Source organism: Lingula anatina, chromosome 9, assembly GCF_051362555.1.
Source record: "Lingula anatina isolate TDL-2025a chromosome 9, LinAna3.0, whole genome shotgun sequence".
NCBI lineage: Eukaryota > Metazoa > Brachiopoda > Lingulata > Lingulida > Lingulidae > Lingula > Lingula anatina.
In genome coordinates this window covers 5,611,683-5,636,388 of record NC_141775.1, presented here as the reverse complement: position 1 = coordinate 5,636,388, position 24,706 = coordinate 5,611,683, and the positions used below count along the sequence as shown (strand labels likewise).

Below are 24,706 nucleotides of genomic sequence, written 5' to 3'. Positions count from 1 at the left end.
ACACGCACACACACGCTCTTTCCCTCTCTCTCACCTCTCCTTTCTGTCTCATTCATTATCTCATTCTTTCTTTCTCTCTCCTGTCTCTCTCTCTCTTCTGTGCCTGCTGACAAATGCGTCTTAATTAATTTGATGGTGCGGGTCTGGTCAGACGACACCAGATTGTTCTCAAGCACCTTAACTTTTATAATCTCAAGTTATGGAGATTGGTATTTCTCGGAAATCAGATGTCACAAAATGCCAAACGCGCTAATGACGAAGAGAATAAAAAGTTTTGCAGATCATACAAGCACAATTATATCATCTAAATGTATTGCTTATCTCGTAGACTAAAAATCCACCAGTAGTAAATGCTGAGAATAAGAACTGACCTTAAAAAAAAAAACAAATTCTTGAACAGCATAAAGAGAACTAAAAAACGAATGTTTCTGAGGCTCAGTCCTTTCTCGCACACTGAAAACCTCCCTCAAACTTCTACAGGTATACTGTATCGTCCTTGTAGTATTTGTTCCCTGTGCCACAAGTGTTCACATATCGTGTTAAGTATTGGTGCTACCTCGTTAAGGTCGCCCCTGAGTTCAGTCTGCCTATAGTCTGTGATGTTTTTAATGCGGAGCACTGGCGTCCTCCATTGTTGTTCAAAGTCTCGTATGTCCCTCTGCGTGATCTCGCTGTGTGCGTGGAGGTCATATCTGAGACAGGGGTTAAGGAAATCAATTTTTTTATAAATAAATAATTTTATATAAATAAATAAATAAATAATAGATCTGTAAATGATCAGATCAGAAGAAAATAATTTACCTGCACATGTCACTTATTACAACAGCTTCATCCTACTGGATTAGAAAGAAAATGGAACATATTCAAACAAAGTTAGGTCACATTCACAACCAGTTGTGGACAAACTGTGGACAAACTAGTGCCATGATCCACTTCAAAGCATGCCAAGATTTAATTCCTCTGCCCCAGCAGGGACAGTGCGTGTGAGAGGTGGGAATCCATACTTGATCCAAGAACTAGTATAAAACAAATGAATATTTAAGTTTACTACAAAATCACAACAACTTCTAACCACAAAAAAAATATATGATATATTAAAATTATATGTATAAAAAGGGGCCGAGCAGGACACAAGTGCCATCTAGTGTTCACCAAGTAAACTAGGCCCTGTGTGATGTATAAAAACTCTCATGCTTTTTGGTAGCTTTCCCTTTACAGAGTCGAGTGCGATAACCACAGCAGACGATATCATTACAAAGGATACTTAGTTCCCATTATAAATCTACAAACGTTGTCTTGGGGCTCTATAACCCTTGACATCTGCTGCGGAAGATCCTCAAATCCAGACTTGTCCACAAAACTGAAGACAAACATCACAGCATCTGCTTGGTCCTTGCAGGCCTATAAAGGAAATTATTTCTTAGTCCACATTTTATCAACTTAAATTATGTTAAAAATTGCAATCAATTTTGTGAATTACTACCACAAATTCAAGCATGGATATTAAAATCCAGAGCTTGACTACTTCCCTTCAATGTGGTCAAATTAAACACATTATCATTACTCATTATGCATTCCCTACTTTCTTTATCTATCTGAACAAGTTCCAGTATAAATTTTGTTTAAAAACCCATATTTCATATTTCTATTTAACAATCATCCAACTTTTATTAAATCTCTCATAATGCCCGTGCATTGCTGCACTTACAGGTAAAACATGATCAAACTTTCATTAAATCCCTTGTTATGCTAGTGCATGATGGACTTACTGGTAAAACATGGTCAAACTTCTTGAGGGCATTTTCTCCTGCGTCCCAGAACTGGAGCTGAAACATGACCACTTTGTCCTCATGTAAGATCTTCACTGGCCAGTATACTTCTGTAGTCTGGATACCTGGGGGGAAAATGTGACATTTTATATTAAACAGTACTACGTAGTATATAGTAAACAGTGGGAAGATGTGGCATTTTATAGAAATGATATACATGAATGTGTACTGAGCACAGGCATATATTCTTATTTTCTGCAAAAGTTTATCTTTTTTTAACCCCCCTTGACTGGTTTAGAATTTCTTAATCAAACTTGATTCGCAGCAGATGTTTTCTCCAAACACATAAAGGGAGTTCTTTCAACCGCCTTGAAACCATTCTACCTACAGGCCTGATATATATACATGTACAATTTGAAAGGACCAAAAGTAACAAGCCCAAGCATGAAATGTACAGATAACAGACTTGAAAACAACCTCTAAATAACTGCAAAATAATTCCACTATGTCAAATGTACTGGTCTACTCTCTATGACCAGCAGCTAACATCCTAGACCTATATCTACCAGTACTTATACCTGGTGTTTCGCTGTGTATGGAAGGCACTTCATTCCCTGACAGCTTAGAAATGGTGCTTGTTTTACCAACGCCACTCTTTCCACACACGAATATCTTAAACCTGTACTCCTCCGGAGCCAAATGTGGGGGAAAACTGGGTCTTTCCAGCAGCCCTGTCAGAAAACAATGCCAATTGTGAGTGTGGAATATTATATCATTAGCATAAAATACATAGGGTCTTATATTGTACCAGTATTTTTTTTAAACAAGGTTTAATCTTGAGATAGAAAAGGAGGCAAACTGCATGTAGTATTTCAGCATGACTGTGAAATATTATATAATTAGCACAGTCTAGAATATGAAAAATCTGACATTATTAATTGGTATGACAGTAAATCTTTATAATAAAACATCCAAAACCAGTTAAAATTACTAAATGAACTCAATTCAGTTGACAAGAACTACTAGTATGGCTGCAACAAAATTTACAAAAAAAAATGTCACTCTCACCGAAGACTTTTCGTTGATGAAGATTCCTGTGCATAATGGACATAATGACCTCTCGTCCCTCGTGACTCTTGTACCAGTCCCACTGGACATGACTGCCTGGCTTGACCAGGATGTCCATTCTGTAATGACCATGAACTTAATTACCAAGGTTACATGGTTATATGGTAACAGCTTACCCTATCAGGAGCAGTGAGATAGCAGTCTCATGGATATCCTAGTCAACTAAGCCAGGGAACTGACTTCAGTATTTTTTTTTTTTTTTTTTTTTTTTTTTTTTTTTTTTTGTGTGTGTGTGTGTGTGTGTGTGTGTGTGTGTGTGTGAAACTGGGACTGCTTTCACACATCTGTATCTAATCTCATTTCATTACATTGTACACTGTACAGTGGACCAAAAACTTCTAGCATGTGAATGTGATTCCTTTCGCATGGCCCATGTAACGAAGCTTAGGATGTGTAGCTTAAAACGATCGTTGCAAAACACAGCGTACAAACTGAAAGCAAGCACAGCCATGGAGGGAGCAACATACAACCTACAGTACAGGTGTACCAATGTCAGCTACAAAATGTGAAAGTTACAAATACTAGTACGTAGCACAAGTGCATTTACTGCTTGGTAAAATGTATATCTTCATTGAACTTTCTACCATACTTATTTTTCTTTTCATATTTTCACTCAAAAGTAGACAGCTTCAGTGAACAACACACAACTGAAACTTAGTCAAAGACTTGCTTCTAAACCTCACCTTATTTACGTTTGGCACACTGGCGCTTTCTACAGGTGCCCGGAAGTGACCTATTTATAGCTTGCATCCGGGCATTTTAAAGATGGATTCTTCCATGTTTGGGCTTGTTGCAAAATGCGATGACGTGAAGTTCTGGTGAATGGTGGATATTACGTGAGGTTTTAACTTAAAAGATGCAATGAGCTCAATGCAGAGAGGTACGAAACGTCAGACTGTGGACAAGGACGGATGGGGATCTCGGGTGAGATTAGAATTACTTCAAAACGATGTGAAAACGAAACTCGAAAGACGTTCAAATACTGTATACTGAGTACATGTCATGTATCATATCAAATATCGAAAGCGGTCTATCTTCCACGTCTGCATTTAACGCTCATCCAGATTTTAAATAGATCCTCTGGTTCGAATGTTTTACAAAAAGAAGATGAAGTTATTTATTATAATCACAACAATGTTATATCGTCATTATTTTTTGACAATTTCTGAAAAAAAAATCTTCAGATACATTACACATTGAGATGTCCAGTCCCCAAAGACTGCAAACGGTGTCTGAGCAATAAACCTGCAATATGAGCGCACGCTCGGCTGTCACCTTGATTGGATAGTAAACGATTGTCGTAAAATCGCTAAATGATATTAAAATCGGGTACATAAACTTAAAAACCACCTAGGACAACCTAAGACTGCCACATTAATCCAATACAATGCAAAAATAAACTATAACAAGTGGTTAAAGCCTTCAAAACGAATGTCGTAAAGTCCCCATATACCTCCATAGAGACAATAAAATAGAATAAGCTTCTGAAACAAACCTGACCCAGTTCCAACAGAATAATCGAAATAAAATACTGCCGGGCATCGGAGCGGCCTAAAACTTGGCACGCTTACCGCTAATACTGCAGGCTACATCATCCCGTCGCTCGTTTGTAAATTCCGTGCATGGCATACGCACAATCAAACCGTAAATCCAAATATCACCAAATATCACCCCTGATGTTTATCTTGGTCCTCTCAACAATCCAATTCAGGAAATGACGTAACCGCAGAGGTCGCATTGTCCAATGGCATGGCTTCTTTTTCGTAATGGTAGGTTAGAGAGGACTGAGATAAACATCAGAGGTGGAATTTTCATTTACAGCGTATGCCATGCACGGAATTTACAAACGAGCGACGGGATGATGTAGCCTGCAGTATTAGCGGTAAGCGTGCCAAGTTTTAGGCCGCTCCGATGCCCGGCAGTATTTTATTTCGATTATTCTGTTGGAACTGGGTCAGGTTTGTTTCAGAAGCTTATTCTATTTTATTGTCTCTATGGAGGTATATGGGGACTTTACGACATTCGGTTTGAAGGCTTTAACCACTTGTTATAGTTTATTTTTGCATTGTATTGGATTAATGTGGCAGTCTGAGGTTGTCCTAGGTGGTTTTTAAGTTTATGTACCCGATTTTAATATCATTTAGCGATTTTACGACAATTGTTTACTATCCAATCAAGGTGACAGCCGAGCGTGTATGAGCGTTATTAATTTTTGTTGATAAATTGGGGCTTAGCAATAGTCCAAATTAAGGTCCATTGGTCCGAAGGTTTGATAGTCCACAGCTGATGCATGAATAAAGTGTTTAGTCATAGTGTACTGGTAATAAAGTAAAGTTCATCAGAGGTGTGTGCATACAATTCTTTGGACCAATGGACCTTCAGATTATTGAGAAGCCCCTGATAAATCTAGTTGAAATGCATCCTTGCCAGTAAAATGCTGTCATGCCTTTGTTTGTGTGGTTTCAGGGAGGCTATATGAATGCCAAGAAACAGAAACTTCAGGAACAGTTCCAGGAAGAAAAGCCTGTAGCCCAAACTGAAGAAGGGCAAAGTTCAAATATATTCCATGGAGTAGCTATCTTTGTAAATGGATATACAAGTATGTAGGGCAACTTGATATGATTTTGCATGTACTACATTTTAAAATAAATGCAACTACAAAACATAAGAGAATATATTTACCTAAATCAAATAGCATGTAGGAATTATATTGTCCGTAACAATTTTTGCAACTGCCCTTTAAATTGTATTTTACATGACATGAAATAGATAAATACATATTTACCTTTTAATTTATTTATTGATCTATTTATAAATGTATTTATCGATATATATGGTATGACTATTTATTAATTTATTTCTATATTTTGCTCTCCTCAGATCCATCAGCCAACCAGTTAAAGCGTCTTATGATGCTTCATGGCGGGAAGTACATCCACTACCTGTCCAAACTCTCAGTCACCCACGTCATAGCGTCCAACTTGCCGGACAGTAAGATCAGGGACCTTAAGGTACAGAAAGTGGTCAGGCCAGACTGGATTACAGACAGGTGAATGACACAATGACCAGCTCTAAACCATGCACTGGTCAGTTAGTGACACTGACTCAGTCTAACGAAAGTCTTTTGAACTTGGCTGGTGATACATTTGTTAGTATCGAGTTTATGAGTTCATTTTCTTCATCTATATGAAATTGTATGCATCATTATGGGCCTTCTTTTCTCTTTTGCGAGAAGGTTCCTGGAAAAAAACTCAACAAATAAATGTGATTGCAATATTGCTGTTTTAATACAGTAGTCTGAATATATTATTAACAATATCTTCATATCAATAAATAAAATTATTGATATTTTGATATATTCCAGCATCAAGGCAGGCAAACTGTTGTCACATGTGCCCTATCTTCTGTATACAGCCAGATCAAAGCTACAGCCAGCTCTCAGCTTCTCCAGTCATGCAACATCCTCCACACACCAGCCTCACTTTGGAAATGAGGCTGTCAGTAACAACAACTCTAGTTGCCAGTCTGCATATAGCTCAAGATTGGAAACTGAAAGCAATGGAAATTCTGTCAGCAGTAGTAAAACGAAACACTATTCAAGTTCTAGAAATGATCTTTTTTGTGAAGAAGGTTATCTTTCTGGTTGTACTTCGCTATCGCGACATTCACCAATTAGGAACTCTATTTCACCTGCCACAATTTCGCATCATTCTCCTATCACAGAATCTGTCTCAGTTGTTAAAAAATTACCTGATTTTCATCATGGGGCAGCTCAACCCTCCATGTCTGAACAAAATCTTAATAAGGAGCTATCAGATTCTGGATCAAAGCATTTCAAGTCTACAACACTAATGAGAGAGAAGGTCTCAGGTCAAAGAGACAGCTCTGGAGAAGCAGCAAGTTTTTTAAAAGACAGCGCATTCCACATTCCACCTCCTAGGAGGACAGTTGATGTCAGCCGTGATCATCCATTTTTGAAAAACTCCGACCCAGTTTTTAAAGATTTATCATCAACATCATCCGTGTCATCACTATCATCAGCAGGAACATCGTCACCAATGCCTGCATCAACATCACCATCATCATGTTTGTTACAAACTTTAAACAAAGGCCCAGATGAAAATAATGCCAGTTCTACTACTCCACCAAATACAAATCAACATGTTCCAGATAAAAGTGCTCATTTTTCTGGACCCTTCAGAATGTCAGACAATGTTGAAAGATCAGCCAGTCAGCAGATTTCTCCTTCCAGAATTCTAGTCAATGCTCAAAGATCAAGTTCTAATGTACAGCCGTTCTCTGTGTCCCCTCAGTCCAAAATCTCAGAAAGTGGTCAAGGGTCTGGTGGTAGTGGTCAAACTTCTGGTTCAGGTGGCCAGCTGCACCCTTCATCCAGTGTGGCCAGCACGGCCAGAAGTGGTCAAGGGTCCAGTAGCAGAGGGCAGTATTCCCCACATTCCCGTATGTCCAAGGCTGGCGAGGCAAACTTTGTTGCAGAGTTCTACAGTCACTCTCGCCTCCACTATTTGTCAACTTGGGGGGCAGAGTTCAAGGCTTATGTTAATGAGCTACAAAGCAAAAGCTGCGATTTTCTGGGGCGTGCTCATCTGAAGGAGATGATGCAGAAAAGAAAGAACGGTACTGATGCATCATGGGATATTGCTCTTGATCGTCTTTCTGTGTCTTATGGTGAAAAGTTGTCCTCTGAAATTTGTGATATTAGTGGAATGGGTATAAAAAAGTTCAATAGTGACAAAATCAAGCAGCTCAGTGAGGAATCAGGGCGGGTTATAATGCACATTGATATGGACTCATTTTTTGTGTCAGTTGGACTGAGGAACAGGCCAGATTTAAGTGGTGAGTCAGTGTCGTAATTTTTTTTTTTTTTTTTTTTTTTTTTTTTTTTTTTTTTTTGTGAATGATTTGAAAATTTGTCACAAGTTTACCACAAGATAATATATCTAAAATATGTAAATTTTGTAAATCTGTGACATTTTGACATTTGAGTGTACATATTTTTGTTTTTTAGAACTAAAGTATATGCTTCACAATGGTATTGAATTCAGTTTGATATTAAACTGAAAGCACTGATTGAAACTTGGATGATTTTGGATTTTTTTCCACAGGAAAACCTGTAGCAGTCACACATTCCAGAGGAAAGGGGGTCCCTGACAAGTCAGAAAAAGACGTTGAGAAAGAATTCTCTCTTTGGCACAAGAAAAAAGAAGAGAGAATGAGAAAAAATAAAAAATCTGTCATTCAACAATCCAGTGAACTCGATTCCCAAACGAACCTGGATGATGATCTTGATACTGACCTTGGTGAGGTACAAGACAAGCCAGGTCCAGTTCAGCAAAGCAGCGAAGCAACCTTTCATTCCATGGCTGAGATTGCATCTTGTAGTTACGAAGCAAGGAAGGTGAGGAGATGCCGTGCTAAGTGAATGTAAAATGTCCACACAAGTTTGATGCAAAATTATCATAACAACATATCTCATGTGACATTGTATCTCAACTAACACACTGCATCTTATCTAACACAAGCTCAACTAGCACAAAGCATCTTATCTAACACAACTTCAACTAACATAACAAACCTCAACTAGCACACTTAATCAGAACACACTGCATCTAATCTAAGAAAATCTACCATAATGCACCCTAACTAACACAGTAGATTTCAACTAACACATTATACTGTTGTGACACAATGTTGTACATATTTCCAGGTAGGAGTGAAGAATGGTATGTTCATGGGTCAGGCCAGGAGGCTCTGCCCTGAGCTAGTCACCATACCCTATGACTTCGAAGGCTACAAAACGGTGGCCCAGCAACTCTATGATATCATAGCAAGGTAGTAAAGAGTAAAATATATCTCAGTAATTGTTAAGTAATGAAAATGGGGATGCTTGGGCGTGATGCATGCATTTTAAACTGTTTTTACCATGATTTCTACATTCTGGCTACCAAAGAAAATTGTATTTTTTTTTTTTTTTTTTTGAAAATTAGGTTTAGATATATAAATATTTTATTGTTTTTTACAGCGGTAATTGTGTTTCATTGAATTTGAATAAAATTATACTTGATGCCTCAGTATTGATACATAATACATCGTGTTTTATTAATTTGTATTGTTTAAAAAAGGAAAAGCATAATTAGATTGAAATTGATATATTTAGATAATTAAGAAAAGAAACTTCTGAGCGTTAAACACATTTTCTCCCATTCAGCTACACTCATGACATAGAGGCTGTAAGTTGTGATGAGATGTATGTTGACTGTACAGAACTGCTGCAGGACACTGGGGCCTCGCCTGAGGAACTGGCGGCCATTGTAAGACAGCAGATTAGAGCGGTCACCAAGTGCAATGCCTCGGCAGGTTTAGGTACTGAAGGTGTTTGTAGTTTTGCTCTGTGTGTGTGTGTGTGTGTGTGTGTTTGTGACTGTGTGTGTCACTCTCTGTGTGTGTCACTGTGTGTGTCACTGTGTGTTTGTGTCACTGTGTGTATCCTTGAGACAGAGAGAGGAGTGCAGAGAGAAAGTTAAATACATATATGATCCAAAGAGATGTGCATTTACTTTTGTTGATTATTTGTTTATGAAAATTCATAATTGTGTTTGTGTCTGAAACTGATCACATGCATACTGTTCAGCCATTCAAATGGACCTGTAGTTGGTACTAGTGCAAAAAATGAAACTTCATATTGATACCCTTGTTATTCCATTATCCCACCACCAAGATATAAACACTTCTGATTTTCATTTTTCAAATAAATGTTATTCTGTTTTACAGGGATTACACAGCAAGCTTTCAAGTTGGTTCTACAGAATAAATGCACTTTTTTTCTGTTTTAATAGCGTTAGTTGAGATTTCACAACAAGATATTTTACATTTTCTCAGCCAGTAACATACTACTTGCCCGGATGTGTACCAGAGTGGCCAAACCAAACGGTCAGTTCTACTTGCCCCCTGATCAAGTGACAGACTTCATGAAAACACAGTCCATACAAGATATCCCTGGTGAGTAGGAATTTACTACCAGGCAGACCATAGCAAAGAAGGGAAACATACATTAGCTTGTACATTGAGAGCTTAATAGATGTATTTTATTTTATTTATTTTTTTTAGATTGTTTTGGTTCTTTGGGTGGGTAACTTCCTCCCCCTCTTCACCAATTGGGGCAGTAGGATCTTCCACCAAATCAGTGTCATCATAATCCAGGACAAAATAGGCTTCACCTAGCATGTCTAAATCATCCATATCTGAAATAAACTTATGCAATGGTTTATTTTCTTGAATGAATATACATGATAATGAGCTTTTCTTTCAAATGAATATTAACATAATTTTACATTATTAATATAGTATTACACTATCAGCATAGCATTACATTACTAACATAGTAATACAGCATTGCCGCATTAACTATGTTCAAATATTCAAACCAAAAGCAAAGTTAAATTACTTTTATATTAAATCTATGAAAAACTTTATCATGAAAATATATAATAAGAAAAAATTACCTCAACAATATCCAATCCAACTACCATAAATACCGTAACAATATCCAATCCAACTACCTTACATGCAAAACACATGCTCAACTGCAACATATAAGTTTGAACAGTGTAACTATGTTAGGCAATATTTAACAAATTTTTTTTTCTATAACCCTAATCCAAAAGAAATAGCTATAAACTTATTCATGCAGTGTTCAATGTATCATGCTCAACAATAAAATTCGAACAAATATGTAAAAAAATATACCAACTTGGACTGTTGTTTTGATCAAATTACCTGTAATATGATAGGAAGTACAAACTATAATATACTTTATCAAATATATATCTTTATCCATATAATTTGTCTCTCAGAAAAAAAATTATTTGTATCATTTCTTCTTTGGAAATCTCATTATTATAAATATGCATATTATCAATAAGAAAATCCATTCCCTTCTCTTTTAGAAGGTTTTCATTCAATATCTTTCCTAGATAGATTATAGTTCTGGCTTCATACAGAGAGTTTGGTTTTAAGTTTTGTAATGAAATTTGAAACAGAGATGAAGGATTCTCTATCCATTGTTTGGTCCACGTGATATCTATGTCTAGCAAAATGCTGTTTATGTTGGTATCATCCATCACCTAGACAAAAAAATACAAATAATTAAATTCCTTTTATTTCGGCACTGCCGAACATTAAGGAAGTATTTATATACAACTATACCTTAACTAATAAACTAAATATACATCAATATAATCATTCTAAGGCGAAATCTCTTAAATGAGATGGCATCTTAATTTGTCTACCAAATCTTGATCTTTTTACAATTGGTTCCACCAATTGTGGTTCATTCAACTGAAAATCACTCTCTCTTTCAACAAATTTTCTCAATCTATCATGATGTACCACCTGGTTTTTTCCTTTTTTATCGTTAATGGTATAGAGAGGTGGGGATGCTTTGATAACATCATATGGTCCTCTATATAAGGGTCTAAGTTTCTTACTTTCTCCCTTTTTATGACTTTCATCCTTCAAATATACCTTCTGACCACAAGTATATTCACTCTCTCTCAATTTTGCATCAAACAATTGTTTTTGACGTCTCTGCACACCTTTCAATTTTTCTCTAGCCATTTCATGTGATCTATTTAGGCTTTCATTCAAGTTTTTCAACCATTCATGAGTCTCATATGGTATCAAATTTTCATTCACACAACCTGTTAGTAAATACAATGGCATAAAAACTTCTCTCCCTAACATCATCATGTTAGGAGTAAACCCTGTTGATGCATTCACAGTTGAATGTAATGCCATAACTAATTGAGGTAAATCTCTATCCCAATATCTTACATTCCCTTCTACATTATATCTAATCATCTGTGTAATAATACCCATGCATCTTTCAACTTGTCCATTAGCACTTGCTCTAAAACCAGTTGTTCTAAGTTGTTTGATTTCTAATAATTTACACAAATTTCTAAATAGGCTACTTTGAAAATTTGAACCTTGATCTGTATATATCTCTTGTGGACAACCAAAAGTAACTATGAATTTTTCAAAAAATGCTTTTGCTACTAATTCAGCTGTCTGATTTGGCAATGCCACACATTCTATCCACTTAGTAAACTGATCTATCATAACCAAAATATAAGAATTCCCAAATTCACTTTGAGTAAATGGTCCAAGTATATCTAAATGAACCTTTTCCATAGGAAATCCTGCATGATGTAATTTCATTTTGGCTTTTGGTCGAACAGTACTATGCTTGTTTTTATTGCAAAGTTCACATGAACTTACATACAATTTACAATCTCTATTCATTCCATGCCACTTGAATGATTGTTTGAATTTTTGCAAAGTTTTCTCATAAGCAAAATGACCAGCTGTTTTTGAATCATGACGGAAAAATAAAACTTCATTGACCAAATCTTTTGGTACAATTAAACATAAATTTCTATCCTCTCTCTTTTCCCATTTGTAATATAAGACATCATTCAAAAGAATCAATTGTTCTTTGCAATTCCACAATCCTTTCACTGCCATACTACACAAATACAACTCTGATTCTTTAGGTTCACCATTCTCTAACCAACCTATGATTATTTTCAAATCTGCATCTTTTCTCTGCAATTTTTTCAAGTCATATCCTTTCAACCAATTGCATAATTCATCTCTTTCATTCTTATCAGTTTTATCATTTGTATCAGCCCTCTGACACATCAAAACTGAACTGAATTTTTCACAATTTGTTTCATTCTTCATATCATCCATTGCATTCGATTCAACTACATTGTCATCTGATTTCTTACTTCCCAGAGGAATTACATCATTCACATCAGTCTCAAACCTTGACCAATTATTATGTACTCTCTGACAATAATGACATCCTGCACAGGGTAATTCACTCAATTTCACTCCCACCTTATAGCAATCACATTCTTTCATAGCTACAGGTATTCTTGATTATGCATCTGCATTTCCATGCTTCTTTCCTGGTTTATGTTCAATGGTAAAATTATACTGAGATAATTCTTCTAACCATCTTGCTAACTGACCATCTGGGTTTTTAAATCCTAACAACGACACTAAACTATGATGATCTGTTCGGATTCTGAACTTTCTTCCCAACAAATAATGTCTATATTGTCTACAGAAGTTTACAACAGCTAAGAGCTCTTTTCTAGTTGTACAATAACGCCGCTGTATAGGTGACATAATTTTACTTCCATAAGCAATAACCTTTTCTTCACCATGTTGTAACTGTGAAAGTTCTGCTCCTATACATGAATATGATGCATCTGTATCAAGTATAAATTCACCTTCAGACAAAGGAAAGGCTAAACAAGGGGCAGTTGTTAACTCTTGTTTTAAACTTTCAAATGCTATTTGATGTTCATCTGACCAATTGAAAACACTTTTATTCCCTGTCAACTCATACAAACAAGCAGTTTTCTCAGCAAATTGAGGAATATGATCTCTATGATGATTGATGAAACCAAGGAAAGTTTCACCTTAAAACTTGTGTATGAAAAATGCAACAGCTCTTTTTTTTTTAAATCAAATCAAATCAAACAATTCTCTTATTTGGTAAAGTTAATTTTTGCAATTTTAATTAAATTGCAATTAATTTTAATTTTAATTTTAAATTGCAATTAATTTTAATTAAATTGCAATTAATTAAATTAAATTGCAATTGCAATTTAATTTGCAATTTTAATTTTAATTAATTTGTTAAAACAAGGTAATTATTGGATAAACTTTGTCCCTTTTACCTGCTCTACAATTCCCCATAGGTGTGGGCAGGTCAACCTCCAGCAGACTAAAGTCCATGAACATTCAGACGTGTGGTGACCTTCAGAAAGTCTCCCTGTCCACTCTGCAGAAGGAATTCGGCCCCAAAACTGGCCAATCACTGCACAGGTTTTGTCGGGGCATAGATGATCGTCCAATCAAAGTGGAGAAGGAAAGAAAATCCGTCTCTGCTGAGATCAATTATGGGATTAGGTTCACGAAGGTAGACTGCTTGTTTATTTTCATTTTTTAAATTAGCTAAACTGTCCAGCATAATGACATTTTAAAACTGTTCAATTTTTACACTTACTGAAAGCATACCTGTAATAGGTGAACATTTGGGATTTCATCAGTCACATTGAAGTTGCGAGACAGTTTATATTGAACAGTATAGTGAGAACTGCTCACTGTAACACTGTCCCAGGTGTCAGACAAGTTGTGCTCCCCCCCCCCCCCCCTTGCTTGTTCTTGCAGTGAAGGTCTCAAGTCTTGGGACAAAAGCTTTATGCTTTCAGTTATCATAGAAATTCTCCTTCTTTTGGTCAAAATTGCATCATATTTACATCAACTTGCTGTGTTCCAAGAAGTTTTTCAAATGACTATGAACTCAAATATTTATACTTAATCATTTAGTTCAACATATTAATTTATATCCTTTTCATTTTAACAGTGGGAGGAAGTGGAAAAGTTCTTATATGAATTAGCAGAGGAGGTTCACAATCGCATGTCAAAGGTCAAGGTGAAGGGCAAATGTATAACAGTGAAGTTGAAGGTCAGGAGCCAGGATGCTCCTAAAGAGACTGCCAAGTTTATGGGTAAGAAGGAAAACTTATTCACACAAGTTAATTATTTCATCTACATGTTCCAACATCACCCAGTCTGTACATTGTGAGTAATTATTATTGGGTGCCATCCACTTTCAGCAGGTTGGCTGTCATGGATCACCATGCCTCTTAATCTTGTGCCATTCCTATACTTTCACTATATTTTTGATTGGTCCTTTGTTTTATGCGTTGTGACCACTAGGGTCAAGTATGATGGATAGATGGGATATTGGGGACGAAAATGATCAAATAAATGGTTAGAAATTATGACATACAAGTGATAATTTTGTTAAGCAGAATTATCCTAAGAATCCCCCCATTCACCTTCACTTTTATTTATTTATTTTGATGCTAAGTCAAAAGTAGTTTTGTATTTGTAGTTATCCCTTTCACACTTCATTTAGGTTTGTGTCGGCCATGTGTAATCTGTGGATTTGTTAGTCCACAGATCAACTGGTTGTGAATGCAGCCTCATATTCACTTAGGGACCTTTCCCACAGATATTTGGATCAATCTATCTCCATGGGGAGTCTCACTAAATTGCTATCAAATTAACTGGCTTAAACGTCTGTCACGCCTAGTAAAACTGTTAGGGGGTGGTTATCTTTACTCCAAGCCAATTCGGTAGGCGTGAAAGACATTTAAGCCTCTTGAGCTGATAGCAATATAGCATGAACCCCCAGGGAGTTAGGTTGATCCAGATGGATCGATCTAAGTATCGGAACCCAGTCTTAGCTTTTACCATGTGACTATTGTATGACTAGGACATGGAGTATGTGACAACCTGGCCAAATCTGTCACCTTGGCAACCGTCACTGATGAAGCAGATCTGATTGGACAAGAGAGTGTCAAACTTGTACGTCAACTTAAGATTGATGCAGAAGATTTCAGAGGGGTAAAGTATAATTTCTTTCAATCTTTTTTTTAAAATTTAATGTAGTGTAATAAATAAAAGCAGAAAAAAATCTGGTGCCCAAACATTAAACCTTCCATTTTAGACATTTGATTATTTTGTTTTTGCATGATCATATAAAATTATTTTGCCATTCATACTCATGAACAACTATTGTATTACATTTCCAGATAGGAATCCAGGTAAGCAAACTGGAAGACAACAGTGGCAAATCCACAGTGAGGGGTGGGAAACAAAGCATATTAGCTTACACAAAACAGTTACCAGGACCTGGGCAAGATGGCTCTAATGTCTCAGGTACATCAAGACAGACCAAAGCTGAAGTTACTGTGGACTCAGGAACGAAAATGGCAGAGACACCTGACATGTTTGAGTTGGCAAGGTAAAGCAACACTGAACGCCTTCAAACTACTTGTTTTAAGTCAGTTAGCAGAAAATTTTTGTAAAAGATTAAAGCTAATTGTAGGGTCAGAGTTGTGATAACCTGAGAAAACAAACGTCTTAATCTCCCCCCCCCCAAAAAAAAAAAAAAAAAAAGAAAAAGAAAGAAAGAAAAAGAAAAACTGCTATTGGAACAATATACGTAGTTGACTATATGCACTGTTTATTAGTTTTGTACCAAGAAAATAGTTTGTTCTTGGCCTCTTTTTTGTGATCTTTAGTTCTAATAGTCAGCAGGATAATTTGATAATATATAAGAAAAATATGTAGACTGCCATGTAGATTTTAAGGTTGAATACAAAGTTGTGTTTAAAATTAATAATTTGTTCTTATGCTTTGTTTTAACCAGAAGGAAGACTGCCAAGGGTGTCCTTCCCCCTCTCCCCAACCTTAATGTTCCTGTGACCACGGCCCGCGCTGTACAGGCTGAGGCAGAGACCTATCTGCCGTCCCCATCTCAGGTACGTGTATGTATTTAGGATTCAATTTATTGAAGATAATGAATTTGAAAGTGTTCATTATACTGGTAAGGGCAGATAAGGGAAAATTGGTATGAAAAAATATAGAAAAAAACAATTTGTAACTTATGTTCTTGGCATCATTGACTGTATTCTGTTATTAATGTATTGTCACTCTGTTAGGTTTGAAACTAAAAAAAAATGTTTGAAAATACCCTTTTGAGACATCATTGAATTTTTGTACAATTTGCTGGAGACAGGTGGACCCTGAGGTACTGAGAGAGCTGCCTCCAGACATTAGAGAGCAGATAGAAAATCAGATCAAAAGCCACAAAGAAAAAGCCACTGCAGCTGCGTTTACCCAGAATGCACCTCTTGCCAAGATGGCAGCAGAGAATGGTACAAAGTCGATACACAAATAAACTATAAATTAGTCTTAGACAGCCAGATATTTTCACATAAAATATCATTGCAATTCATTTAACATGCTGTGTATATTACAAATTTAAAAAATTAAAAAAGTTACTTTGCATCTTTGTGAACCTGTTCTGACTGCATTGCTGTTATTTAATTATATATTTATTGAAGATGGAGAACCTTTACCAGGCTGTTCACACTGGAGAGTGCCCACTCCACCAAGCACTCAGTCTACAACTAAGAATGACACCAGAGATAAAACAAACATTGATGTTGATGACGCAGAGAAGAGGCCCAGGCATCTGTCTGGTCCCATTGTCCCTCTTCCCTCTCTGTCTCAGGTACAGGTTGTTGCTCCCTTAAAAACTGCTACATAATAAGCAATTTTGTATTTTTTTTCATTTGGCTTCAAGCAGATGTTATTGTGTTTTATTTAAATAATTGTTTTTCTAGATAATCCTGTAACCTTCAGTTCTATTCTAAAAACACTAACAGAAAAGAAGGATAAGTAGATGATTTTGCCTTTTTTGACAACTAGAACCCAGTTTTTTATAAGCATTATTTATCCTCAAATAAACAAACAGACAAACAAACAAACAATAAACCCTCTTCACAAATGACCATATTTTCAGGTTGATATGAGCTGTTTTGATGCATTGCCACCTGAAATGCAAAAGGAACTTAAAGATGCCTATGAAAGACAAGAAAAGAAACAGCAGCAGCAAGAACTGGTAAAAAAAACTTTTATCACTTTCCCTTCCTGGCAAGTGCCACATTGTTTATAAACAAGTATTTTAAATGTTTTTACAGCTAAGTTTAATTAATTGTTTAGATTAAAAGAAGAAAGGGAATTGCTTTTGGATGAAAATGTGATAGAACTTAGAGTGCATTGAAAGAGATGGAAAAATATTCATGTATTTATCATATAAATATAACTGGGCTGTTGTACTTTACATTGTACTACACTTGTTTCTTTTGTCCCACGATCTGAATTTTAAAAATTTTAAAGTCATTTTGTGAAGAGACTCTTGATTCATTCCTTCTCATTCTTAATTTTTTAATTGATAGTTTTTGCATAACCTGAATATATGGATGATTTTTTAGTTCCAAATGCTGCAATCGGGAGACTCATCGAGGAAAAAAAGGGTGTGCTCAGAGTGATCTGTGTTGTGTTTTGTGCATTGCGGTATATCTATGTGGAATGTTTAAACTGACATGTGACATTTCCAGTTTGGTTTGGTTGTGTAAAAATAAACATAAGCTGCATTCAGAACAGCTGTCTAACTAGTCCGCAGATCAAAACATGGCAAACCACTTAAAAACTTCCCACCTAATCCCCTAATAGACACTGAATAGATTCCCGGTGGGGATTGGGTAACAAGCATTCAAGTAGGTTGGTCACTTTTGAAACGAGGACTAGTTTGTTTGCTGTTGTGAGTGGGGCCGTAGAGACAGGAATTGTAGTCCTAGGAATAGAAGGCCTAAATACTACATGACTGCTGAAGGTAAGGGTCAGCTGGAAGTATCAGGGTCAGTGTATGGGGAGACTACCATTCCTGTCGTATCAATTTTATGTCATATATGTTAGCCCAGGTGTGAATACAACCTGCCAGTGGAGTGGATCAGTACAGTATTTTTATTAATGTGGTTCACTGCACTAAGCACACGGGTAATTAGGCTATTAGTGTTTGCATAGACTCAACTGATGTTTATAAAGAGGAGTTTCAAATAGAGTTGTAAACCCCAGGTGTGTATTTTGTGATTTTTTCCATTGCTGCATAATTGTTTATGAAGCACAACATTTGTTATTGCACTTTTTTTTGCATGATGTCAGGGCTTGACAAACTATTTTGAGGTACTTGCCTGGGGGGCAAGTAGGTCTGAAAATCTACTTGTCCCACTCTCAGGGGGTAGGGATAGAAGAGCATGGAGAGACGGTGTTGTGTAGATACTAAAATATCAGTAGACATAAAGTGGACAAATAAATGATCGGCAAGGTACTACTTTATTCAGATTTTCTTGATTCTCTGGAGAATTACACAGAGGTGTCATGCAAGTGATTCATTAGTATGTCGCTTGCATTTTTGGACAAGTTCGGCAAAATTATAGTTTCTGGACAACAGAAATTACTTGCGCTGGGAAGTTAATGCCATTAGGTATGTCAAGCCCTGTGATGTGTTCATTTGCAGTACATGTGCCAATGTGTGTACACCAGGCCTGTGTTCATGTTATAAATATCTTCTAAATACCCAAAGTGTATTCATTATATGTTATCTCAATTTTTTTATTTATTTCAGTTGTCAAAAGAAAAGTCACCAACTAAAAATGCCTCACCCAACAGAGCTGGAAAGAAAAAGGGCAGCCCACTGTTCAAGGTTTGCAATAATCATAAACTTATAAGGGGTCATCTGCTTCTAGAGGGAGTTTGGTGGTTCAAAATAAATGGTCAAAAAAAGGTCTGCTCTGAATAAAAATTTCATGAAGGTTCAGTGCAATTTCTCAATGTTGTATGGGTAAAACAGACCATTTTTAGACCCCCCCTTGAGCCTTTGAATAGCCACCAGTTTCGAAAGGGTTTACTTTCAGATAAACAGATTCACATGCCTCCTCTTGTTTCCAATATACTCGTATAATCACCAGCTTTTTTTATATTCTTCTCAACACCTGTTGATCTGTTAATCTGATTGCATTCAGTGAGAATTAATCCTGGCAGAACTGGATTAATTTACTAAGACTGATTGTTTCAGTTGGGAATGAGTCCTATGTATTTGTGTTACAACCTGATATTTACTTGGACAGATTGTTTCAGTTGGGAATGAGTCCTATGTATTTGTGTTACAACCTGATATTTACTTGGACAGATTGTTTCAGTTGGGAATGAGTCCTATGTATTTGTGTTACAACCTGATATTTACTTGGACAGATTGTTTCAGTTGGGAATTAGCCCTATATGTATTTGTGTTACAACTTGATATTTACATTAGGTCCCCCATGGGAAGCCAGGCAAACACAAAAAGCTCAGCCCAAAGAAGCTGAATTTTACCAATCAGCCGAAGATCAGTAGTGTGATGAATCAACCAGCTAAAGGTGTAGTAACGGAACAAACCAGAAATCAGGTATTGCCTTCTGTATTTTTTTAATCTTTTACATTTATTTATTTTATTGCAAATGGTGGCAAGTGATTTCCTTCATAGGATAACTGTAACAAGTTTTGTTTTCTATATTTTTCTTGTGAGCTATTGAAGTATTCATTTCAAAATATATAAAAGTAATTAAAACCTTTACCATTGGATAACTATCCTTGATTTGAATTTACACGTAACAGATGAACAGCAGTAACAAAACACCAGGTGGCGTGGGGTCGGTGCAAACAAAAGGGGTCACTGTGGAGCAAGACAAGCCTGCTGTGAATCTCTGTGGTGCAGTGACATGGTGTGAAGTTAAAACTCTACTGATGGAGTGGGTGCAATCAATGACAGGTTGGTTGTAGGGGATGTAATTTTACTTAGAATTAAAATGAACTATTTTAGACTGTCTGTTAATAAAAAAAAGCTGAGTAGATAATCGAAAAAAAATTTGTATTCGTATGTTTCTGGGACTGGTATCTCTACAGTACTTAGATTTTTAAGGTAATGCTAATATTTGTCACTTATTGAAAGGGTAAGGAATATGTTAGTAATTCAAAAATAGAACATGAACAGTTTGCATTCAGTGTTGCAGACTATCATCATTATTATTAAAGCACAAGTATTTTATTTTGTACAGTTACTCATTTTTCACTGGTTGGTATTTGCAGCTCCAGTTGAAGAGGACTTGGACATAATTGTGCAATATGTTTCTGAACTTGTGGAGGACAAGAACTTGGAGATGGTGGACCTGACATTGAAGTTTCTAAGAAGGTAAATGTTGCAGTCTCTCTCTCTCTCTTTCTCCCTCTCTCTCTGTCATATCATGTATTTTAACTTGATGCAGAGAACATATTGGTCATCAATTCTTATACATAAAGCTACATGTTCAATAGTCACATACATTTACTACACTAACCTCAATAAAGTATCATTTGATTTAGTTTTTACTAGGATATTTTACAGAACCTGTTACCAAAGGGATCCTTTCAATGTAGCACATTTGTACACAATTATAGTATTTGTATATAGCTGGTGATAACACTTATTGAACAAAACATGACATTATTCTAATTTCAGACAAGTCCAGAAAACTGCATCTAAGGAGTGGAGTAGCGGTTTCCAAAATGTGCTCCGTATGGCTCAGCTGGTGGTCCAGGCTTTCTACGGTAGCTCCCTCAAGTGGGAATAAACATTTATAATAATAGCTGGCCACCAGCTCTAAAACATATAGACATGAAGTTCACATAGCATCATATGTATTTGTTGATAAACATATCTCCTTTGCTCCTCCTGGAGCATGAGGTGAGGCAGATAATATTCTGCCTGGAATAAAACAATAGAGGCCAGCACTGCATACCTGTCTTTCAACTATAGGTGGCAGCACATTTAATCAATTCAGTTTTCTTATCCAAAGATATTTGATAAAGATAAAAGTATGAGCAGCATTGAATTTGTACTGCCTTTTGAACAGCATTACTGTTTACAATGGGAAGATTCCACATTCTGTTTAAGTTTCCATAGAATAAAAGATGGAATTTAAATTTTATTTACAACTCTAGTCATTCAAAATTCATTTTTTTGGCCAAAACGAACAGTTATTATCCCTTTCAATTTCTAATATACTATAATTAAGTCTATGCACTATTCTTTTCCAACCATTGTTGTTTTTCCTTCACTTACAGGACAGAACATGGATTTAGGGTATCAGAATAGAGTGTAGCAATATTATTCTCCTTTTTCTTTCCTTATGAATCCACTGACAGTACTGTGAACTCATACAGTCACATGATGAAAACACTCATGCCATAGACGACAGCAGTATTCAGCTTATCTTGTTGACAGAGACCTGAGGCACTTGGTGACAAACATCACGTAGGCCAGTCACATGTACATGTATGTTGACTCTATGGAAAATCATAAATGAAGCGAATAGATCATTAGCTAGACTCTTATCGCATGCAATCATATTAACAGATTAGGACAACTCGAAAATTTCCTGGATTCTAAAATTTCATACTGAATTTTAATGACAACCAAGCCTTTGTCTGAAACTGTTAGTATATTATTTTTCAGAACATATTTATTTTCTAATATTCTAACAATATTTTAATAATAATACCACAAAATTTTTTTCAAATGTGCATAAATTCAATAAAACACTAATTATATCATTAATTTCCAAAAAGAAAATTGTCAGTGAAATGCAAAAACAAACTACCCTGGCCTTAAAAGACAGCTAACTGGTGCATAGATAATATATAACTCTGCTCTACAAAGAACAGTTTGTTCCACACCCCCAAGATGGCTACAGCTTGTGTAAGCAGAGATGACGAAGAAAGCCTACGAACCAAAATAACTGAACATTTTATCAGCTGTCCATTATGCCTTGAGGAGTACAAAGATCCGACAGATTTACCATGTAGGCATACATTTTGCAAAGGTTGTCTGAAGACTTATATACCTGACTTAACTCCAGGAAGTAAATTACAATGTCCCGTGTGTCAGAAAGAAACTAAAGTACCTAAAGATGGACTTGAGGGCTTCACTCACAATTTCTTCATTGAAAGCCTGCAGGACACTGTACTTCAGCCAATACATAACAAAAAGTGTGGCTTTTGTGCCTTAACTTCACAAACTGAAACTGTAGCAACATCAAAATGTATCAACTGCCACGACTACCTATGTGAGAGGTGTTCCATATTACACTGTGGCACGAAGTTCACAAAAGATCATAGAGTGCTCACTTTCCAACAGCTACAGAGCAAAGAATACAAAAAAGAAATCCAAGAGCAGCAAAAGATTTTCTGCCCTGAGCACAAAGATGAGATGATAAGATACTTTTGTTCAGACTGTGAAGTCCCCATTTGTTGTGACTGCAGAGATCTACACCATGATGGTCACAAAGTCATCTCCCCTGAAAAAGCTGCAGACAAGGTAAAGCCACAAATGCAGACAAAATTTCGTGGGATTGAGAGAAAATTATCTAAAGGTGAGAAAACATTACTTAAAATTGATGTTACATTGGCAAAACTCCAAGAAAATGAAAGCTCTGTCCAGCAGCAGATAAAAGATCGGGCAGCTCACCTACGCCACCTGGTAGATCAAAAAGAGAAGACCTTACTACAGGAGCTTTGCCAAGAAACCAGCACTCACAAGAAAAAATTACAAACTTTCCGCAATAACTGCAGTGCCACGTGCTCCTCCATCAAAACCGCAACAGATGTAGTAAAGAACATCCTTAAGCATGGTGCCCCCATAGATGTCCTCATGTTACAACACCAACATGGACAGAAACTAGATGAACTATGGTTCACTTCAGCTGTGGAGGAAATTCCCGAAGAAGTAAATCTCACATTTTCCACCAACTCGGAAGTGGACCAAGAGATATCCAGTGGGGATGGCCTGGGGAATGTGCAGATATCTAGACAACCAGCTTTGCCCAAGTTTAAACCACAGGCTGAATGTATGCTGGAGTTTGACACTGGCTGTTGGAGACCAGTCGACATTTCAGTGAGTCCAAATGGGAATTATGTTACTACACATGACGTCAAAAATAAGGTAAAGGTTTTTAGTTCAGATGGTACATTTAGCAAGGAGATCACAAATATTTCAGACACAAAAATGAAATGGCCAGTAGGGATTTGTCACTTCCCTGATGGAAGGATGGTTCTAGCCTGTAGAGACAATAACAAACTGTTCATCTTGTCACCACAGTGCAATGTACAGCAAACTGTAGATGTCAACAACCCATGGGGTGTGGCTCTCAATGACAACTGCACTAAGATTGCTGTGGCACAGGGTGAGAAAAAAAGGTCTGTGAGTGTGTTCAGTATTGATACCAAAGGGCAAATAACTTTAACTGATGTGATAAAAGACAAAGATGGGAAACAGTTGTTCAATTCACCATATAAAGTGGCATATATGAGTAACGAGTCCCTTGTTGTCAGTGATACATCAAACCAACTTCACATCCTAACCCCATCTGGTGACCCACTGTATCAGTACACAGGACCTGAAAACAAGTTAGGTCAACATCGTGGTGTCTGTGTTGATGCATATGACAACATACTGGTTTCTGATTATGATAACAACTGTATACACCTTGTATCCCAAGATGGGAAGTTCATCCAGTACATAGCAACCAAAGCTGATGGACTATATAAACCATGGGGATGTGCAATCAACCAAGATGGAGATCTGGTTGTGACTGAACTTGATGGGAAAGTGAAAGTATTTCAATACTTGGAAATGTGACGTGCTTTAAAATGCTCAGAAACTGAACATTATGAAGTTTTTTTGTCTATTTCACAAAAATGGTATTATATTATGAATAAATTAAAATTTTGTATTGCACAAATGACATGAAAAGGATCTTTTCCATATAATGAAATGCTGATAATATGCGCATGTAAAGAAATGTAAGATATGACTGTGTGAGATATTTCTTGAAGATGTTCATTTACAGGCTATTTAGTGCATGTGATGACAGGAATCAGACAATTGCCTGCAGCACCAGTAACAACTGATGTTTGTTTTTATACCATAATTGAATAATATGCTTATCTTCAGCACCAATAAGACAGTAGAGGGCAGCACTGCAGACCTCTCTGTCAACCATAGATGGCAGCACATTCAATACATCCAGATTGTATGACAAAGATAATAAAGATGAAACTATGAGGATTATTTTTTCACATTTGGAAAGAAATTGTCCCAAAATTGAGTCTAATTAAGGTTTCATCTGAGACAGTGTATTAAATATGCAATATTTTTATTATTAAATATTTCTTCCAGTTTTCCATGTTACATTTTTAATACCTGATGGAAAATTTAT

General features: G+C 36.3%; 4 protein-coding genes across 5 annotated transcripts in view; 2 read left to right on the top strand and 2 right to left on the bottom strand.

The window, feature by feature from the left end:
* Positions 1-4,995, bottom strand: part of LOC106164505 (chloride intracellular channel protein 4-like) — a 30,125-nt gene extending 25,130 nt beyond the window's left edge. Inside the window, exon 1 of the mRNA XM_086996142.1 lies at positions 4,393-4,995. The gene's annotated coding sequence lies outside the window, so the exon portion shown is untranslated. The remainder of the gene's footprint in view (positions 1-4,392) is intronic.
* LOC106164495 (ciliogenesis and planar polarity effector 2) lies at positions 24-3,736 on the bottom strand. The gene is made up of 6 exons (XM_013542434.3): positions 3,581-3,736; positions 2,838-2,956; positions 2,348-2,500; positions 1,770-1,894; positions 1,265-1,401; positions 24-692 (listed from the first exon to the last, which is right to left on the bottom strand). Exons 2-6 carry the CDS (start codon positions 2,953-2,955, stop codon positions 467-469), a joined length of 759 nt encoding a protein of 252 aa, XP_013397888.2. The 5' UTR covers position 2,956; positions 3,581-3,736; the 3' UTR covers positions 24-466.
* Positions 3,649-21,317, top strand: LOC106164496 (translesion synthesis protein REV1). 2 transcript variants are annotated; one of them, XM_086996130.1, is made up of 22 exons: positions 3,649-3,821; positions 5,364-5,496; positions 5,778-5,946; positions 6,262-7,754; positions 8,024-8,316; positions 8,626-8,750; positions 9,127-9,281; positions 9,798-9,917; positions 13,694-13,914; positions 14,362-14,506; positions 15,280-15,410; positions 15,599-15,810; positions 16,219-16,330; positions 16,588-16,726; positions 16,916-17,085; positions 17,377-17,475; positions 17,849-17,890; positions 19,042-19,119; positions 19,729-19,860; positions 20,070-20,223; positions 20,541-20,643; positions 20,950-21,317. In XM_086996130.1, the coding sequence occupies exons 1-22, from the start codon at positions 3,759-3,761 to the stop codon at positions 21,059-21,061; spliced, it is 4,401 nt and encodes a 1,466-aa protein (XP_086852256.1). In that variant the 5' UTR covers positions 3,649-3,758; the 3' UTR covers positions 21,062-21,317. The 2 variants fall into 2 exon arrangements, with proteins under 2 accessions (XP_086852256.1, XP_086852257.1); XM_086996131.1 differs by lacking the exon at positions 17,849-17,890.
* Positions 21,318-21,957: 640 nt separating this feature from the next.
* Positions 21,958-24,631, top strand: LOC106164483 (E3 ubiquitin-protein ligase TRIM56-like). The gene has a single exon (XM_013542416.2). The coding sequence runs from the start codon at positions 22,174-22,176 to the stop codon at positions 24,124-24,126; it is 1,953 nt and encodes a 650-aa protein (XP_013397870.2). The 5' UTR covers positions 21,958-22,173; the 3' UTR covers positions 24,127-24,631.
* The last annotated feature ends 75 nt before the right edge of the window (positions 24,632-24,706 follow it).

What these genes read in the sequence shown, in the direction of transcription:
- LOC106164496 (XM_086996130.1), top strand. Translation starts at nt 3,759, where the DNA reads ATGAGCTCAATGCAGAGAGGTACGAAACGTCAGACTGTGGACAAGGAC. An exon ending in AACAGCAGCAGCAAGAACTG is followed by an intron (nt 17,476 to 17,848) that starts GTAAAAAAAACT and finishes ATGATTTTTTAG; the next exon opens with TTCCAAATGCTGCAATCGGG. An exon ending in GTGGGTGCAATCAATGACAG is followed by an intron (nt 20,224 to 20,540) that starts GTTGGTTGTAGG and finishes TGGTATTTGCAG; the next exon opens with CTCCAGTTGAAGAGGACTTG.
- LOC106164483 (XM_013542416.2), top strand. Translation starts at nt 22,174, where the DNA reads ATGGCTACAGCTTGTGTAAGCAGAGATGACGAAGAAAGCCTACGAACC.
- LOC106164495 (XM_013542434.3), bottom strand. Translation starts at nt 2,955, where the DNA reads ATGGACATCCTGGTCAAGCCAGGCAGTCATGTCCAGTGGGACTGGTAC. An exon ending in AGTTTGACCATGTTTTACCA is followed by an intron (nt 1,402 to 1,769) that starts GTAAGTCCATCA and finishes TTTCCTTTATAG; the next exon opens with GCCTGCAAGGACCAAGCAGA. An exon ending in AGATTTATAATGGGAACTAA is followed by an intron (nt 693 to 1,264) that starts GTATCCTTTGTA and finishes CCCCTGTCTCAG; the next exon opens with ATATGACCTCCACGCACACA.